The sequence below is a fragment of the Rosa chinensis genome, chromosome 6 (assembly GCF_002994745.2).
Source record: "Rosa chinensis cultivar Old Blush chromosome 6, RchiOBHm-V2, whole genome shotgun sequence".
Lineage (NCBI taxonomy): Eukaryota > Viridiplantae > Streptophyta > Magnoliopsida > Rosales > Rosaceae > Rosa > Rosa chinensis.
In genome coordinates, this window is record NC_037093.1 from 51,054,609 (window position 1) to 51,073,816 (window position 19,208).

General features: G+C 40.1%; 1 protein-coding gene across 1 annotated transcript; it reads right to left on the reverse strand.

Moving 5' to 3' along the window:
- Positions 1-6,652: 6,652 nt before the first annotated feature.
- LOC112171521 (serine carboxypeptidase-like 50) lies at positions 6,653-8,113 on the reverse strand. Its single transcript, XM_040509699.1, is given in 1 exon segment — positions 6,653-8,113. A coding segment is annotated over 1 exon segment (1,347 nt). The 5' UTR covers positions 8,009-8,113; the 3' UTR covers positions 6,653-6,661.
- Positions 8,114-19,208: the final 11,095 nt, after the last annotated feature.

Below are 19,208 nucleotides of genomic sequence, written 5' to 3' on the forward strand. Positions count from 1 at the left end.
GAGAAAATATTTCAAACAGTACCCGAACTAAGGCCGACTCCTAACTTTAGTACCCGACTATGCAAAACTATCACTTTGGTACCCCAAGTTTAAAGCTCGACCCAAGAATGGTACACGCCGTCCATCACAACGTTAAGTTTTTGCTACGTGGCAAACCATGAGGGCCCTCAAAATATGTCACGTGGTTAGCTAGTTAACGCCGTGATGGACGGCGTGTACCATTCTTGGGTCGAACTTCAAACTTGGGGTACCAAAGTGATAGTTTTGCATAGTCGGGTACTGAAGTTAAGAATGAGCCTTAGTTCGGGTACTGTTTGTAACATTTTCTCTTCCAATTATGTATGAGCTTAAAAGTTTGTGTCCGAGTCCACTTGGAATCCAACATTTTTGGTAGTTCCCAAGAACTCAAGAAGTGAAGAAACACAGGTAGATGTAGGTTGAAGGTCATTCTCCCAAAGCACATGTGAACTTGAAAGTCTATTGAAATCGATATCATATTTGATGCCATTGGAGAAGTTAGTTACTTTCAAAGCTCCCAATCACGCTGCGGATGTGCAATTCCGATTATCACTTACCCTCATCATCTTCGAACATTCAAACTCTCTATTATTTTCATTACATATAGTATTATGTCATGATTATAGTTAGTAAAAACCGGAACGTGTATAGTACGCGAAAAATACGTACATGTATTATTCGGACATTTTATCAAATAGTTCGTTGAAAAGTTCGGCAAAATATTTTTAATTAATTAAATAATTATTTTTTTTAATTAAAACTATTAATTTATATTCATTTTTGTTCAATAATATGTGTAAAATACTGAAAAAGGTAAAAATCGTGTATAGTACGTATATAATACTTTTGGTTTCAAAAATACGGGAAATTTAACGAGTCCTTTCAAAAATATGAAGTACTGAAGTTTTTTTTTTTTTAAATGTAAGTACGTGTTTTATTAGCGTATAATACAAAAGAGAAAATATTTCAAACAGTATCCGAACTTAGGCTGACTCCTAACTTCAGTACCCGACTATGCAAAACTATCACTTTGGTACCCCAAGTTTGAAGCCCGACCCAAGAATGGTACACACCATCTATCACAGGGTTAAGTCTCTTGCTACGTGGCAAACCATGAGGGGTAATTATGTCATTTTGTTAACCATCTACGTGGCAAACCATGAGGGGTCTGATGCTGATGTGGCAGTGGGCCTCTGGGCTTTAGGGCTTTTGGGCTTGTTTCTTTCCTTTTTTTTTTCTTTCTTTTCTTCTCTTTTCTGCCGGTTTTATGTAAAAGATTTAGTCGGCCAGTTCACCCACTTTTAGGTCGATTTTTGTGCTTTTTCTTCTGGTTCCTGAATATTTGGCTTGATAGGCTTCCACTACTAAAAGTTGGTAGAAATTGGAGGTCCGGATTATGGTGAACCGGTGGAATATTTACTGCGAGTTGCATGGAGCTTTCGGTGGCAAGTTCAGTTGGTTTCCGGCCGGTTCTTGTGGTGGGGCCTCCGGTTCTGGACTCCTAGGATCGAGTTCTTCAAGGTGTACAGTGGAGGCAGAAAAGTTTCAAGGTTTTGTATTCGGATTCAAGGTTTTTAGCTTCTTTAATCAGGGTTTGACTATTTGTTTCAGGGTTAGAGCTTCGTGCTGATAACGTGTTGTAGAGAAACTGAAATTGAGAGGAAATCGCTGTGTATTCTCATTGATAATAGGGGCATCTTTATATAGAGGATTACAATGTATAGAATCTCAAGCACACAAGGAAAGTAATCGTACATTGAATAGGAATCTAGATCTTTCTAATTTAACTCTATTACCACTAAGTCAAGTAACCTAAAGTTTGGGTCAAACACAAATTAGGGTTTACTTGAACAGTATGTGTATATATATATATATATATATATATATATATCGATCTGAATATGCTATAACGTGTCCCTTTGGTGTGGGTTTGTGAGTGGGACAGTGCTTTTTAGATGAGTATCTAATGATGTATGAGATGGGCACCACATAATATATATGGTGTTTCTTTTATTATTATTATTTTTAAATTTTTTTTTTTTTTCTGTTTGGGTCGATGGACTTGAAATTTTGAGATAAAATTAAAGTGTGTACTGATGAGAATCTCTAGCTCTAATGATATGAGTCCCTAATCTGCTCACTAGTTCATTAAAAGGGTCCCTGGTTCTTTTTGTTGCTTGATTCGTTCTCCTTTATCAAATTACAGCTTGGCCGCTTCTTCCCTGGTGACAAGTATTAAACACTTCACAGGCTTGATCCAGTCAGCTGCATTCATGTCTTTGGTGTTTCACCCGGCAGTTGGAAGTGTCTATCACTTCATAGCGTGTTATCTTGATCGAAATTTGCTTTAGGGACACTTTAATATAGTAGTAGTACTACAGATGGTTGCAGACTGCTTATTGTTGTCAAGTTTTTTAAAGTCTTGATTTCTATAAATTTGCTAAATCATTCGCTTATTATCTTCTAGAACTTTAGGACTAGTGGAGCTCACATATATTCGCTCAAACACACAAGCTTCCTAGTAAAATGAGAGAGAGTAATGGCTTTATCTTCTGCACTGGAATTGAGGAAACAATTCATATTTTAGTCATCTTTCTAGTTGTTTTAGAGGGCCTAATTCCACTGAGATCCCTGTTTGTTATTTCATTTGATTTTTGGAAATACTAGGGTGATTTTTAAATTAATTGCAAGTCTTTTTTTCCAGGGAGCTTGATAAGTTCTGTAAGGGATATGTTTCACATGAGCTCAAGTGATATCCTGTTCTAAAGCCTAAAATAAAAATCTGTCATGAAATCCAATAATCAATCGGACTTGCAACATAGAATTAATGAGAACTGCTGAATCAACCATTGCTTCCATAATGAATAAACTTGGATTTATAAGAGAAACAGCACCATTACAAGTTCAACAGGAAATAGTTCAGAGCATTCAAACATTACATTGAACATTTTATACATAAACGATGGATATCCAAAGAAGAAAGCATAAATAAGGCATAAGAGATTACAAAACAAGCATAGCTATTCTGGACCATGTTCTTTCAAGAGGACATCACTTCAGAAACTCGGTTGAATCCACAGATGGGATTCTCTTATTTCTTCAAACCCGGTATTGAAGGAATTGCTGAAGTCTCGATCAATTGTCCCATCCTCCATATTAAAAATACCAACATCTAAGTCAACGAATGGAGAGACCATTTTGCTGTTCAGGAAATATATGCAATTGGGCTTGCATCCGGAATTGCCTGAGCCCTCAATAGAGAATGAAGAACTGCTGTTACTCAAGAAGAGGGCTCTATTACCCAAATCCTTCACCTCTGAGTCGGACCATGAATTGCCATTACTGAATGGGACCTTGAAAACCCTGCAGCCAATAGTTGATTCATAATGATTATGGTAGGAAGTACACAAAACCACCAATAGGGACCCTGCAGATTCCACCAGATATAGCTGTTTAATGCCCTTATTAGGACCTAGAAGTTGCTCCTCACTCGGAATCTCTGGAGCAACAACACTCAAATGTGCTCGCTTAGGGTCTTCAATTTCACAAACAACAGAAACACGGCCAGTCTGGTCCACAACGTAGAAACTTCCTTGATAGTGTGTGAGATCCCTAATGATATTGTGGCTCTGAAATCCGAGATGTTTCCAACCTTGGCCGCCCAGTCCTGGTCTGCAAAATCCCAAACTAGTAGCTGTCTGAAACATGACTATATAATCCAATGTGGAACGAGGATTGGACGACAAAGCAAACTTCCAAATATTCTCGAGCGGACAGCGCAGCAAACCAGGAAGTTGAATTTGGGCATGATGATTTGATGGGTGGAGCATATTAAATTTCAATTCCCCTTGATCACTAGTTACAGTAAGCAGCCATCCCAGGGAAGCAAAGCAGGCCTTACCACTGATTTCTGGGAGATTGGCGTTGTAGATCTCACCTTTTGCGAGGGTGTAAAACTGAACCATGGCTGCATCAATCCTCTTTGGAAGCATAAGAAGAGGAACCTGATCAGCGCCGAATGATTTCCGCACTGCAGTGATAAACTTGTTCCAGAAAACTGCCAGCCTTTCGCCGAGAGAGACAAGGTAATTCGGAAGAGAATCGCACCACCCGGTAGCCATTTGAGGTTGTAGAGAAGAAACGAGACTTATAAGTCAGAGAATTTTTTTTTTGAAACGAACCGGAGGATTGGTTTTTGGCAATCGAAAGAAAACAACTTGTTGGCGAGAGAGAGATAGAAAGAGAGAGCGAGTCTGGAGTTTATATATAGATGTTATAGTGATTACCAGATCAAACTAGAAAACCCAATCCATCTAGGAGTAGGAAACATAACTAAGACTGGCAAAATAGGATTTGGCTCCTCTAAAAGTGAGGATTGTGTGAAGTTATATAAATTTCATAAAATCGATCTTAAACATTTAATTAATCCAATGGTAACTAAAGAGGCCAAATCAGCTTATGTAATTTTAACTGGTATTGTGCACAAACTGTCCTTAACTCCATCACATCAAATTCATTTATGTTTCGCTCTATATGTTCTTCCAATGGAAAACTTTCAAGGTTACGAGAATGTAAATGCCTCTATTCAGTTTATACTCTTCTCTAGGCTAAAGTGGGTGAGGATTTCTTATGGCTTTGGATTAATACTTACTCACCAATGATTAAATAAACGATGATAATTGAAAAGGCCATAAACAAATTTGGATGAGTATGGAGTAAATACCCTTAGTAAGATAGCGTACTATTTCTCCTGGTAGTGGTTTCCATGTATCCTTGAAGGCCTCATCATGTAAACTGAACGAAACGAGAGCCACCCCAGCTGTTTGTTTCTCTACCAACCAATACAACACTCCATTCACAGTAATAGAGTGAATATTAAACCTTCTACACGATGTAAGTTCAAGTTCCGGTTCAACTACTCTCCAAGAATTTCTACTAGGATTGAACACTCTGGCTTGAAAAGTAAGTTGGTTCGGATCATTAATGGGATTAACACAAGGGTGAACTGTCACCAACTTGTATATATGCACTAATGCTATGCATGAAATCAAAACCTATGATTAGACGATAGTAAGTAGCATTCTCAACTCTTTTCTCCAAACCAATAGAAAAATAATTAAATTGGTCTGTTGCTGGGTTCCATACTACTGTGGCTATTCGAGTACCCTTAAGCAGGGTAACGCAACAAAGTAACCCATTACTAGATCCCACAAATTCTAAACCCCATCTTGCATCGTTGGGGAGGAAAGGTACACTCAAACTTGAAACTGCCGTTTCTTCGTCAGCAAGTAATGAGATTCCAACTCCTTTCTTATTACTAATTCCGGCAGCAAGAGAGGACGAGGAGATGAGGAGAAGACGGTGAGAGCTGTGAAGACGATGTCTGTCCAGGAAATAACTAGTTTTGGTGAGACCATCCCACTCTTTTGATACACACCTAAACCTACATATAGACTTGAGAGGCAATCTTAAGAGAATTTCTACTAGAATACTTTCATCAGCTATAGCCAAAAAACTAGCTCCAGTTTCCATTCCGTAGAAATTATGAGAGAGGCAATAAACTCGGTATTCATTAAGTTCTGCTTTCTAGATGGGAGGTGTACATATATGTAGGTTACCATAATAATGATATTACTAAACCAAACTAGCTAGAAAACCTAATCATTCTAGCAATGAATTAGCAAAATCAATCTAGGACTCTAGGACTAACTGTAAGTACTTGGACTACTCCCTTCAACACATGACTTTCCCAAGATCTCAAGGACAACAGATATGCAAAGAATTAGGAGCGTATCTCTCCTAATTGCTCGTAGAAACAAAGGAAATAAAGGAAGATCGCATGAAGAGAATTTCAAGGAAGCTATCTCACTGATCTTGAGATAAAGGTCTCTTTAATACATATCATATTTACATGATTCTAAATTGATATGCATTGATTTTAATTGATCTCAAAATCTCTTTATATATGCATATCCGATTAGATGTTCAAATCAGTTTTAAAACCTTTCCATGTTTATCTTATTCTGTGATTAAGATACGATTTGTTTGAGGGGGAGTCCTGCTCCTATAAAAAGGTTTTCAAACTGATTTATCGATGAGAGTTTTGTTTTGCATAAAATTGGTTTTTGCTTGAACTACTGGTTTTGTTGTTCAAATCGGTCTTTGAAAACTCTCAGTATTTTTGTTTCATGTATTCCATTGCTTAATCAATTACTTGCATAATTCATTCTCAAGATCAGTGAGAAGATTGAGTACGAGGATGATTGAATACAGATTGGCTAGTAGTTGATGTTGAATAAGTTAGAAGTTAGAACAGTAGTAAAACAAGTTAGCATTTGTTGCTAAGTGAAAGTGTTTGTTGTGAACAAACATTACTTGTATACTGTAAACTTGATTATTTCATATTGGATTGATTATTCATGTTGGCTACGTAAAAAGCCACGCAGTGAAGTTTCCTCAATGGAGAGGTTTACACTGCGTCAGCAATTTTTGTGTTTGTGTTATTCTAATTGTGTGCTAGAATAGGGTCAGCATTCAAACCCTACAATATTTGTTCCATCTTGTAAAAACACTAACATATATGATATTGAACAGCTTAACCTGATTACTGTATAATACAACAATAACGAATATTGTTTTTGGTTCATATTGATGACAGGTTATCCTCCTCCACATTGGCAAACAACCCTTTACCCAAAACCCAGTCTTCAATCATTGCTTGAGCTCTTAATGGCTGGTCAGCAGGCACAAGATGACCAGCCCCTGAGACCAAAACAAAGCTCAGACTCCCCCATTTCTGAACATAACCAGCAACCTCTCCACCCAATCCCCAAACTCTCCTATCCGCCGACAGAAACCTCTCTATCCCCTCCCATTTCATGGTCTTCACCCAAGCCTCATTCGCAACCACGCCACATCTCATATCAAACTGCCCCTGGTACAACAAAACCTTGCTCTTCCTCACCAACTCCTCCACCATGTACTTCACACTCTTCATCATATCCTCATGCAATACCTCCCCTACTAAATGGCTACATTCCTCGAAAACTATGGACTCATTCGACACCCCCAAAGCCTCCCTCACCTCCTCATTCCTCAATAACTCCCCAACCAAATGCGTTTCATAGCTAGCATTCCTTCTGATATCATACAAAGTGGGCAACCCGGTCATGTCTTGCAACCTATCCAACACTCTGCTTCTTGCAATTTTCGCCTCGCTCTATTTCCCAGCTCTAGACAAATCCACTGCCTCAAATTGAAGCTCCTTTACCTCCCTCTTCTGCCTCTCATTGATCAAACCCGAAAAGTAAGCATTTACAGCATGAGTTTTCACTTGGATCACCGGGTCTGTCTCCCCATTTCCTATAGCAACCCCAGCTAAATTCACATGCCGATCGGACCCAGAACTCTCAGCATCAATATTCTTCTGCAAAATGTAGTACCAAATTGCCGGAATATACTTGCCTGCATAGCTCTCCCCAGTGATGTAAACAGGCCTCGACCTAAACACAGGATCAAGCTCAATGAACTCGGTAATTGCAGCGAACAGGTGTTGTGCCACCGCAAACTGGTTTCTCGGAATCTCTTTGGGTGTGGAAGCTATACTGAACTCGGTTCCGATGGGATTGTCGAGAAAAACCAAGCCGAAGATGCGGTTCCAGGAACTGGAGTTGGGTTCCAAGGTGAGGGGATCAGAGGGGTGTTTGTGGAAATTGACGCGCCAGGGACCGAGCTCGAAGAAGTTGCCGACCATGGAGGAGCAGCCGGGGCCGCCCTGGAGCCAAATGAGGAGTGGGGTTTGGGAGAGAGGTGAAGTTGGGTTCTGGGCTTCATAGAAGGTGTAGAATATTGCAGAGGATGTGGTGGGGTTGACTGGGAGGTAGCCTGACTTGGTGGGGAGGGCTTGTTTTGGGAGGAGAGGTGATGGTGAGGCTGTGATGGTGTGGATGATGAAGAAGAAGAGGAAGCAGAGGACTGTTGTCAACTCCATTGCAGACCCTCCTAGAGTTGAGTTGTTTGTCGGATTGCTGATAAAGAATATAGGGCATTATTGGCTAGTTTTCACTATACATGTTGCCAAATATACCATACACACCAATGTAGATGATGATTCCTAATTGGCATATATTATACGAGTAATTTTAATGGTGTATTTGGCATGGCGCGTATAATTTTTGTAGGGTGGAGAATAATGAGGTACGAAGAATCTGCAAGATCAGTAATATGATATTCGTTTCATGAAAAATAATTAAAATATATTCTTTGACATACATTTAAATTTGAAAAAAGAAGCGAAATTATGAAATGAAACACAAATGATGTGATAGATCACCCATATTTGTAAGCAAATACGGACAGACATGGTACACTTTTCTCATTCCAATTAGAGAAAATATTTCAAACAGTACCCGAACTAAGGCCAACTCCTAACTTCAGTACCCGACTATGCAAAACTATCACTTTGGTACCCCAAGTTTGAAGCTCGACCCGAGAATGGTACACACCGTCCATCATAACGTTAAGCCTTTGCTACGTGGCAAACCATGAGGGCCCTCAAAATATGTCACGTGGTTAGCTAGTTAACGCCGTGATGGACGGCGTGTACCATTCTTGGGTCGAACTTCAAACTTGGGGTACCAAAGTGATAGTTTTGCATAATTGGGTACTGAAGTTAGGAGTCGGCCTTAGTTCGGGTACTGTTTGTAACATTTTCTCTTCCAATTATGTATGAGCTTAAAAGTTTGTGTCCGAGACCACTTGGAATCCAACATTTTTGGTAGTTCCCAAGAACTCAAGAAGTGAAGAAACACAGGTAGATGTAGGTTGAAGGTCATTCTCCCAAAGCACATGTGAACTTGAAAGTCTAATGAATCGATATCTTAAGTGATGCCATTGGAGAAGTTAGTTACTTTCAAAGCTCCCAATCGCGCTGCTGATGTGCAATTCCGATTATCACCTACCCTCATCATCTTCGAACATTCAAACTCTCTATTATTTTCATTACATATAGTATTATGTCATGATTATAGTTAGTAAAAACTGGAACGTGTATAGTACGCGAAAAATAGGTACATGTATTATTCGGACATTTTATTAAATAGTTAGTTGAAAAGTTCGGCAAAATATTTTTAATTAATTAAATAATTAATTATTTTAATTAAAACTATTGATTTATATTCATTTTTGTTCAATAATATGTGTAAAATACGGAAAAAAAGGTAAAAATCTTGTATAGCACGTATATAATACTTTTGGTTTCAAAAGTACGGGAAATTTAACGAGTCCTTTCAAAAATACGAAGTACTGAAGTATTTTTTTTTTTAAATGTAAGTACGTGTTTTATTAGCGTATAATACAAAAGAGAAAATATTTCAAACAGTACCCGAACTTAGGCTGACTCCTAACTTCAATACCCGACTATGCAAAACTATAACTTTGGTACCCCAAATTTGAAGCCCGACCCAAAAATGGTACACGCCGTCTATCACAGGGTTAAGTCTCTTGCTACGTGGCAAACCATGAGGGGTAATTATGTTATTTTGTTACCCATCTACGTGGCAAACCATGAGGGGTCTGATGCTGATGTGGCTGTGGGCCTGCGTCAGTGGGCCTCTGGGCTTCAGGGCTTTTGGGCTTCCTTCTTTCCTTTTTTTTTCTTTCTTTCTTCTCTTTTCTGCCGGTTTTCTGTAGAAGATTTAGTCGGCCAGTTCACCCACTTTTAGGCCGGTTTTTGTGCTTTTTCTTCTGGTTCCTGAATATTTGGCTTGATAGGTTTCCACTATTAAAAGTTGGTGGAAATTGGAGGTCCAGATGATGGTGAACTGGTGGAATATTTGTTGCGAGTTGTATGGAGCTTCCGGTGGCTAGTTCGGTAGGTTTCCGGCCAGTTCTTGTGGTGAGGCCGCCGGTTCTGGACTCCTAGGATCGAGTTCTTCAAGGTGTACGGTGGAGGCAGAAAAGGTTTCAAGGTTTTGTATTCGGATTCAAGGTTTTTAGCTTCTTGAATCAGGGTTTGGCTATTTGTTTCAGGGTTAGGGCTCCGTGCTGATATCGTGTTATAGAGAAACTGAAATTGAGAGGAAATTGCTGTGTATTCTCATTGATAATAGGGGTCTCTCTATATAGAGGATTACAATGTATAGAATCTCAATCACACAAGGAAAGTAATCGTACATTGAATATGAATCTAGATCTTTCTAATTTAACCCTATTACCACTAGGTCAAGTAACCTAGAGTTTGGACCAAACACAAATTAGGGTTTACTTGAACAATATATATATATATATATATATATATATATATCAATCTGAATATGCTATAACGTGTCCCTTTGGTGTGGGTTTGTGAGTGGGACAATGCTTTTTAGATGAGTATCTAATGATGTATGAGATGGGCACCACATAATATATATGGTGTTTCTTTTATTATTATTATTTTTTAATTTTTTTTCTTTCTGTTTGGGTCGATGGACTTGAAATTTTGAGATAAAATTAAAGTGTGTGCTGATGAGAATCTCTAACTCTAATGATACGAGTCCCTAATCTGCTCGCTAGTTCATTAAAAGGGTCCCTGGTTCTTTTTGTTGCTTGATTCGTTCTCCTTTATCAAATTACAGCTTGGCCGCTTCTTCCCTGGTGACAAGTATATTAAACACTTCACAGGCTTGATCCAGTCAGCTGCATTCATGTCTTTGGTGTTTCACCCGGCAGTTGGAAGTGTCTATCACTTCATAGCGTGTTATCTTGATCGAAATTTGCTTTAGGGACACTTCAATATAGTAGTAGTAGTACAGATGGTTGCAGACTGCTTATTGTTGTCAAGTTTTTTAAAGTCTTGATTTCTATAAATTTGCTAAATCATTCGCTTATTATCTTCTAGAACTTTAGGACTTGTGGAGCTCACATATATTCGCTCAAACACACAAGCTTCCTAGTAAAATGAGAGAGAGTAATGGCTTATCTTCTGCACTGGAATTGAGGAAACAATGAATATTTTAGTCATCTTTCTAGTTGTTGTAGAGGGCCTAATTCCACTGATCCCTGTTTGTTATTTCATTTGACTTTTGGAAATACTAGGGTGATTTTTAAATTAATTGTAAGTCTTTAATTTCCAGGGAGCTTGATAAGTTCTGTACGGGATATGTTTCACATGAGCCCAACAGATATCCTGTTCTAAAGCCTAAAATAAAAATCTGTCATGAAATCCAACAATCAATCTGACTTGCAACATAGAATTGGTAATGAAAACTGCTGAATCTACCATTGCTTCCATAATGAATAAACTTGGATTTATAAGAGAAACAGCACCATTAAAGTTCAATAGGAAATAGTTCAAAGCATTCAAACATTACATTGAACATTTTATACATAAAACGATGGATATCCAAAGAAGAAAACATAAATAAGGCATAAGAGATTACAAAACAAGCATAGCTATTCTGGACCATGTTCTTTCAAGAGGACATCACTTCAGAAACTCGGTTGAATCCATAGATGGGATTCTCTGATTTCTTCAAACCCGGAATTGAAGGAATTGCTGAAGTGTCGATCAATTGTCCCATCCTCCATATTAAAAATACCAACATCTAAGTCAACGAATGGAGAGACCCTTTTGCTGTTCAGGAAATATATGCAATTGGGCTTGCATCCGGAATTGCCTGAGCCCTCAATAGAGAATGAAGAACTGCTGTTACTCAAGAAGAGGGCTCTATTACCCAGATCCTTTACCTCTGAGTCGGACCATGAATTGCCATTACTGAATGGGACCTTGAAAACCCTGCAGCCAATAGTTGATTCATACTGATTATGGTACGAAGTACACAAAACCACCAATAGGGACCCTGCAGATTCCACCAGATATAGCTGTTTAATGCCCTTCTTAGGACCTAGAAGTTGCTCCTCACTCGGAATCTCTGGAGCAACAACACTCAAATGTGCTCGCTTAGGGTCTTCAATTTCACAAACAACAGAAACACGGCCAGTCTCGTCCACAACGTAGAAACTTCCTTGATAGTGTGTGAGATCTCTAATGTAATTGTGGCCCTCAAATCTGAGATGTTTCCAACCTTGGCCGCCCAGTCCTGGTCTGCAAAATCCCAAAGTAGTAGCTGTCTGAAACATGACTATATAATCCAATGTGGAACGAGGATTGGACGACAAAGCAAACTTCCAAATATTCTTGAGCGGACAGCGCAGCAAACCAGGAAGTTGAATTTGGGCATGATGATTTGATGGGTGGAGCATATTAAATTTCAATTCCCCTTGATCCCTAGTTACAGTAAGCAGCCATCCCAGGGAAGCAAAGCAGACCTTACCACTGATTTCTGGGAGATTGGCGTTGTAGATCTCACCTTTTGCGAGGGTGTAAAACTGAACCATGGCGGCATCAATCCTCTTCGGAAGCATAAGAAGAGGAACTTGATCTGCGCCGAGTGATTTCCGCACTGCAGTGATAAACTTGTTCCAGAAAACTGCCAGCCTTTCACCGAGAGAGATAAGGTAATTCGCAACAGAATCGCACCACCCGGTAGCCATTTGAGGTTGTAGAGAAGAAACGAGACTTATAAGTCAGAGAATTTTTTTTTGATAAGAATCAGAGGATTGGTTTTTGGCAATCGAAAGAAAACAATTAACTTGTTGGCGAGAGAGAGATAGAAAGAGAGAGCGAATCTGGAGTTTATATATAGATGTTATAGTGATTACCAGATCAAACTAGAAAACCCAATCCATCTAGGAGTAGGAAACATAATATACTCGAACTAAGACTGGCAAAATAGGATTTGGCTCCTCTAAAAGTGAGGATTGTGTGAAGTTATATAAATTTCATAAAATCTTAAACATTTAATTAATCCAATGGTAACTAAAGAGGCCAAATCAGCTTCATGTATTGTGCACAAACTGTCCTTAACTCCATCACATCAAATTCATTTATGTTTCGCTCTATATGTTCTTCCAATGGAAAACTTTCAAGGTTACGAGAATGTAAATCAAATCAGTTAATATTGCCTCTATTCAGTTTATACTCTTCTCTAGGCTAAAGTGGGTGAGGATTTCTTATGGCTTTGGATTAATACTTACTCACCAATGATTAAATAAACGATGATAATTGAAAAGGCCATAAACAAATTTGGATGAGTATGGAGTAAATACCCTTGGTAAGATAGCGTACTATTTCTCCTGGTAGTGGTTTCCATGTATCCTTGAAGGCCTCATCAGTCAAATAAGACAAGATTGAGAAAATAATTTTCTGATATCATATTACACCCATTCTGTGGTGTATATAAACAGATTACATTCGTACTACAACTATTGTGTACTACTGTACTACAATACATACAAGGTAAGTATTTACAACAATATATTCCCTTGTAGTCTATTCCTAATAGGGAACGATGACTCACACTAACACTCCCCCTCAAGTTGGCGCATATACATCAACCATGCCCAACTTGCTTAGTGAGTCATAAAACGCCTTCCTGGAAACTCCTTTGGTAAGTACATCTGCAAGCTGCTCCTTTATAAAAGGTAAGTACATCTGCAAGCTGCTTTTCAGTTGGAACAAAAGGAAAGCTAATGATTTTGGCATCTAGCTTCTCCTTTATAAAGTGACGATCAACCTCCACATGCTTAGTACGATCATGCTGTACTGGATTCTGTGATATGTCAGTAGCTGCCTTGTTGTCACAATACAACTGCATGGAATTTTTGAGTATGAAACCTAGATCACGTAACAGATTTCTCAGCCACAACAATTCACACACTCCGTGAGCCATACCTCTATACTCCGCCTCAGCACTAGAACGTGCCACAACTTTCTGTTTCTTACTCTTCCATGTAACCAAATTACCTCCCACAAAGGTAAAGTAACCTGATGTCGACCTCCTGTCTGTGATATTTCCAGCCCAATCTGCATCTGTGAAGCCACAAACCTCAAGAATGTTGTTGTGTTTAGAAAATAATACTCCCCTACCTGGAGCTGACTTCAAGTACTTCAGAATTCGCATAACAGCATCCATGTGACTCTCACTTGGATTATGCATGAACTGACTCACCACGCTCACTGCATACGCAACGTCAGGTCTAGTATGAGCCAAATAAATCAAGCGCCCAACTAACCTCTGATAGCGAGCTCGGTCAGTAGGTACCTGATCTGGATACTCAGCTAAACCACGGTTCTGCTCAATAGGAGTATCAATAGGTCTGCAATCTAATAAACCTGTCTCTGTCAGCAAGTCAAGAACATACTTCCTCTGGCACAGATAGATTCCTTCTCTCCCCCTGGCTACCTTAATTCCTAAGAAGTATTTAAGCTCACCCAACTCCTTCATCTCAAACTCAGAAGCTAGCTGTCTCTGTAGTCTATCCATCTCAACAGTGTCATTACCAATGATTACCATATCATCCACATAGATAATTAGAGCTGTTACCTTCCCCTGTTGATGCTTGAGAAACAAGGTATGGTCTGAGTTGCTCTGCCTGTAACCAACCTTCCGCATGAACTGTGAAAATCTTCCAAACCAAGCACGAGGTGATTGTTTGAGACCATACTGAGACTTTCTCAATTTGCATACAAACTCGCCAGGAGAAGCAACTACATACCCTGGTGGGAGGCTCATGTATACTTCCTCGGCTAACTCTCCATGAAGAAATGCATTCTTGACATCAAACTGTTGGAGTGGCCAGTTTAAACTAGCAGCGAATGAGAGCAGAACCCGAATAGTATTCATCTTGGCAACAGGAGCAAAAGTTTCATCATAGTCTATACCATATGTCTGAGTAAATCCCTTTGCTACAAGACGTGCTTTGTATCGATTCACTGATCCATCTGCATTATGCTTCACAGTAAACACCCAACGACAGCCTACAGCCTTCTTGCCTTGTGGTGGAGGCACAAGTTGCCAAGTACTGTTCTTCTGCAACGCCTCCATCTCTTCATCCATAGCCCTCCTCCACTTTGGATCTCCCAATGCATCCTGCACTTTGTTAGGTACTGATACAGCAGATATTTGATTCACAAATGATGCATATGACTTAGACAACCTCTTAGTGGACATATAGTTGGCTACTGGATATGTTGATTTGGCAGTAAGAGTAGGTTCATATCTTTTGGCTGATTGACCTCGAGTGGTCCTATGTGGTAACACATATTGCTCAACATTAAACTCACTACTACTAGTATCAGTGGATGGACATACCTCAAATGGATGATCTTCAGTACCAGGAAGCTGTGGGTCAGGGGTAGAAGCGATGGCAGGAGGGGCAGTTGTGTCTTCAACCTCATTCTGAGTGATGGGAACTGGTGCTTTTGCTGCTGGAGGAGGCGAGCTAATAGTTTCAACCGGATCCGTCAAAATACCTCCTGGCTGTGTGCCTTCTCCTTCTCCCTCTGATTCCTCCCCCTCTCCATGATATAGCTCTTCAAAATATGAATTCTCCCCCTGAAGAGCTGTATCTGAAGAGGAGAAATAACTCATGTCTTCAAAGAAAGTAACATCCATAGTGACATAATACTTTCTGGTGGGTGGATGATAACACTTGTACCCCTTCTGATGACCTCCGTAGCCAACAAACACACACTTAAGGGCCCGGGCATCCAACTTAGACCTCTGATTTTTTGGTACATGGACAAAGGCAACACAACCAAAAACACGAGCTGGAAGATTGTGAAAAGATGGTAAGGAGACATGAGAGGCGAGAACCTCAAATGGAATTTTTCCCTGAAGGACACTAGATGGAAGACGATTGATAAGATGAGAGGAAGCATGTACAGCATCGCCCCAAAGATACTTAGGCATATGAGCACTAAAAAGAAGGGCACGAGCCATATCAAGTAAATGACGGTTTTTCCGTTCGGACACTCCATTCTGTTCTGGTGTTTGTGGACACGTGGTTTGGTGAACAATCCCATGGTTTTGAAAAAACTCTTGGAACACATGATTAACATATTCCCCCCCATTGTCAGAACGAAGGACTTTAATGGTGCTATGATATTGTGTCTGAACAAGATTACGAAAAGTTTGAAAAGCGGGGAAGACTTCATCTTTGGTTTTAAGAAGAGCAACCCATGACAATCTTGTACAATCATCAATAAACAACACAAAATATCGCATACCCGAGACAGTAGGCTCTCTAGAAGGTCCCCAAACATCAGAATGAAACAATTCAAAAGGAATAACACTTTTATTAGAAATACTAGGAGAATAAGTAGCACGATGACTCTTGGCCAAGACACATGTTTCACAATGTAAAACTGACTCATCCATACCAATAAACAGAGTAGGCATGGTTTTCTTCATAAGACTAAAAGATGGATGCCCTAAACGGCGATGCCACAACCAAATCTCACTTAGCTTATCAAAAGTCGAAGTCAAAGCGGCTCGGGACGGTGCTCCTGGTTTCTCTCCTGCGTATGTCTGATCCAGATGGAACAACTGACCCCTCAGATACCCCCGACCGACTATCTCCCTGGTGAGAAGATCCTGAAAAATCACATACATAGGATAAAAGGTTACAGAGCATTTAGACTCAGTGTTCAATTGTGGGACAGATATCAAGTGATGAGATAAGTCAGGCACATATAACACATTATGAAGTTCTAAGGTAGGAATAAGACACACTGACCCTGACCCTAACACAGGAAAAGCCTCACCATTGGCATTGGTTACATAGGACACTGATGGGGAAGACAATTCAGTAAAATATGATTTATCATAAGTCATATGATCGGAGGCACCATAATCAATAATCCATGTATCAGAACCAACAAAGTTAGAAATCTGTAAAGCCATACCAATTTTACCTCGACCAGCTATAGAGGCTGTAGGGGTAGCTCCACCTGCTGTATGATGATCTTGGCCAGCCACTCCATAGAAATCCGGTTCTTGGACCAAGTGAACCGCAGCTGCTTTCCCCTTAAGGCGATAACCTTGTTTTTTAGGTTTAAGGGGTGGGTTCAACTTCCAACAAGTCTCCCGAACATGCCCAAGATCGTTGCAATAAGAGCATTGAGGACGAGGACGGTTGGAGAATCCTTGCGGGAAACCTTGCTGATGAAGTGGGGCTGAACTTTGTTGCTGAAGGAAAGGTGCAGGTGACTTGGCCTGAATGGCTAGGCTAGATACTTCAACCTGTGCATGTTTGACACTTTCCTGCTGAAACTCATCCTTGCGGATGTATGTAAAAGTTGTGTTCAAACTAGGAGGGTCTGTCATTCTGAGCAATTCTCCCTTGGCACTGCTATGCTTCTCATCAAGCCCTCTCAGGAAGACATGAACCCTTTCTAGCTCCTTCTCCTTCTGGTACCACACAAGATCTTCTTGATTCTTGATCTTGCAGGGACGCTTCTGATCAATTTCAGCCCATACATTCTTCAGCTTGGTGAAAAACACTGACACTGGTTGCCCATTCTGTTGCATTCCTGCAGCTTTGCACATCAGTTCATGAACCTGTATAAAATCAGACTCATTTGTATAGAGATCTCCTAACGTCTTCCATATTGCCTCAGCAGTTTCACATTCCTCTACCATCTGTAGCACATCATCAGTCATGGCTCTAAACAAAATAGACATTACTAACCCATCATCATCTTCCCACTTAGCATAGGCTTCTATGTCATCTTCACTAGGAACCTTGATTGTTCCTGTCACATGTCCCATCTTGTGTATCCCGCGAAGATAAACGGACATAATCTTCTTCCATGTTCGGAAATTGGTACCAGTGAGTTTGGTACCACCAAAAGAACCACTTTCTGAGCTCTTAACAGAGACCTCAACTTTCTGAACCTCATTGGTCTTAGAACCCTGACCTTCACTTTGATCACCACCCATCACAACAACTCAATAGTAAAAATCACAGAGTATGCAGCGGAAAAAGAGGATATTCCAACAATTGCAGTGATATATATATATATATATATGTCTTTTTTCTTTCTTTTTTTTTTTTTTTTTTGAAAACTGTTGGAATTGACCGAGTTGGTCGAGTTGACCGAGTTACCGAGTTGAATGGGTTACCGAGTGGACCGGGTTACTGAGTTGACCGAGTTTAGCTGGTTCTAACGGAGGGAGAGGGACGTCCGGAAGCGGGGCGACGCCGGACTGATGGGATTCGGCGATCTACAGTAAACGACAGCGGACGAAGGCCGATCTGATGTAGGAGACAGACGAAGACGAGGCCGGAAGAGGGGCGACGTCGGACTGATGGGAGGGAGAGCAACGACCGGAAGAGGGGCGACGCCGGGCGGATGGGATTCGGCGATCTGGACTGAAGGTCTGGGCGATTCGGTCTGGACTGAGGGTCTGGGCGATCTATCTGTTGCTGAAGACGCAGTTGACCGAGCGAAGGCTGTTGCTGAAGACGAAGTCGAGCGAACAGGCGAACAGACAAGAGGAAGAGGACGTCGAAAACGACGTCGTTTCAAAGCCTGACAAAGAATTGGCTTTTAACGCAATAGTTTTTCCTTGGATTGAGAAAAAACTGAAAGAGAGAGACAAAGTCCTTTTCGGATCTTTGCTCTGATACCAAGTCAAATAAGACAAGATTGAGAAAATAATTTTCTGATATCATATTACACCCATTCTGTGGTGTATATAAACAGATTACAATCGTACTACAACTATTGTGTACTACTGTACTACAACACATACAAGGTAAGTATTTACAACAATATATTCCCTTGTAGTCTATTCCTAATAGGGAACGATGACTCACACTAACATCATCATGTAAACTGAACGAAACGAGAGCCACCCCAGCTGTTTGTTTCTCTACCAACCAATACAGCACTCCATTCACAGTAATAGAGTGAATATTAAACCTTCTACATGATGTAAGTTCAAGTTCCGGTTCAACTACTCTCCAAGAATTTCTACTAGGATTGAACACTCTGGCTTGAAAAGTAAGTTGGTTCGGATCATTAATGGGATTAACACAAGGGTGAACTGTCACCAACTTGTATGCACTAATGCTATGCATGAAATCAAAACCTATGATTAGACGATAGTAAGTAGCATTCTCAACTCTTTTCTCCAAACCAATAGGAAAATAATTAAATTGGTCTGTTGCTGGGTTCCATACTACTGTGGCTATTCGAGTACCCTTAAGCAGGGTAACGCAACAAAGTAACCCATTACTAGATCCCACAAATTCTAAACCCCATCTTGCATCGTTGGGGAGGAAAGGTACACTCAAACTTG